The sequence below is a fragment of the Loa loa genome (genome assembly GCF_000183805.2).
Source record: "Loa loa unplaced genomic scaffold supercont3.3935, whole genome shotgun sequence".
NCBI lineage: Eukaryota > Metazoa > Nematoda > Chromadorea > Rhabditida > Onchocercidae > Loa > Loa loa.
The window spans coordinates 1-876 of NW_018112112.1; the positions used below are offsets into that span (position 1 = coordinate 1).

An 876-nucleotide genomic window follows, 5' to 3' on the forward strand; every position below is an offset into this window, starting at 1 on the left:
GATCTTATGAGTTATTTTTAATCAAGTCAAATTTAGTACCTATTTGATCTTATGAGTATTTTTAATCAGATCAAGTTTAGAACATATTTGATCTTATGAGTTATTTTTAATCAGATCAAGTTTAGAACATATTTGATCTTATGAGCAATTTTTAATCAGGCCAAGCTTATTACACATTTGATCTTATGAGTTATTAATCAGGTCAAGTTTAGAACATATTTGATCTTACGAGCTATTTTTAATCAAGTTAAGTTTAGAACATATTTGATCTTATCTATTATGTATTACATTTAATTCTTAGATCAGATTATGTTCTAAAAAAAAAAAAAAAAAAAAATTATTACTATTATTTTAGGAAGAATTTGATTTCCAGTATGGATATGTTGAATCAAATTCAAATTTGGGTAAATTAATCAAAAAGAAGATTAATGGTTGTATTCAATATAGCTTTATTGATCGAATTAAACAAGCTTTTCCCATACTATTTTGGCTTCCAAATGTTACCAAAACTGATCTTATCAATGATATCATTGCCGGTATAACAGTTGGAATACTTTGTGTACCACAAGGTTATTCATTTCTTTTTTTTTTTTCCTATGTTTGTTTCTTAAAAGTGCACAATGAACAAGAGGAAGTAGTATTGTTTATTTATCAAGTATAAGCTTTATTATAATTATTCATTCATCTAAAAATTTTTTTTCCCAATAACCTATAAAACTAATTATCATTAAAAAAAAAAGAAAAAAACTTTTCTAAAAAAAAAAACCTTCCATTTTTTCCATGTAATTCTTTATTCAATTAGATTGTCTGAATTTTCTTGGTTCCTTTTTCAGCCGGATGAATTATCTAATTTTAACCAATTAGATTATCAAGTTC

At 24.2% G+C, this 876-nt stretch overlaps 1 protein-coding gene across 1 annotated transcript; it reads left to right on the top strand.

Annotated features, from left to right (window-relative positions):
• Window positions 1-355: 355 nt before the first annotated feature.
• LOAG_16082 (hypothetical protein) lies at window positions 356-569 on the top strand (the record flags this gene model as incomplete). The annotated part of the gene is made up of 1 exon (XM_003151570.1): window positions 356-569. A coding segment is annotated over one exon (213 nt), but the record flags the coding sequence as incomplete, so codon positions are not given.
• Window positions 570-876: the final 307 nt, after the last annotated feature.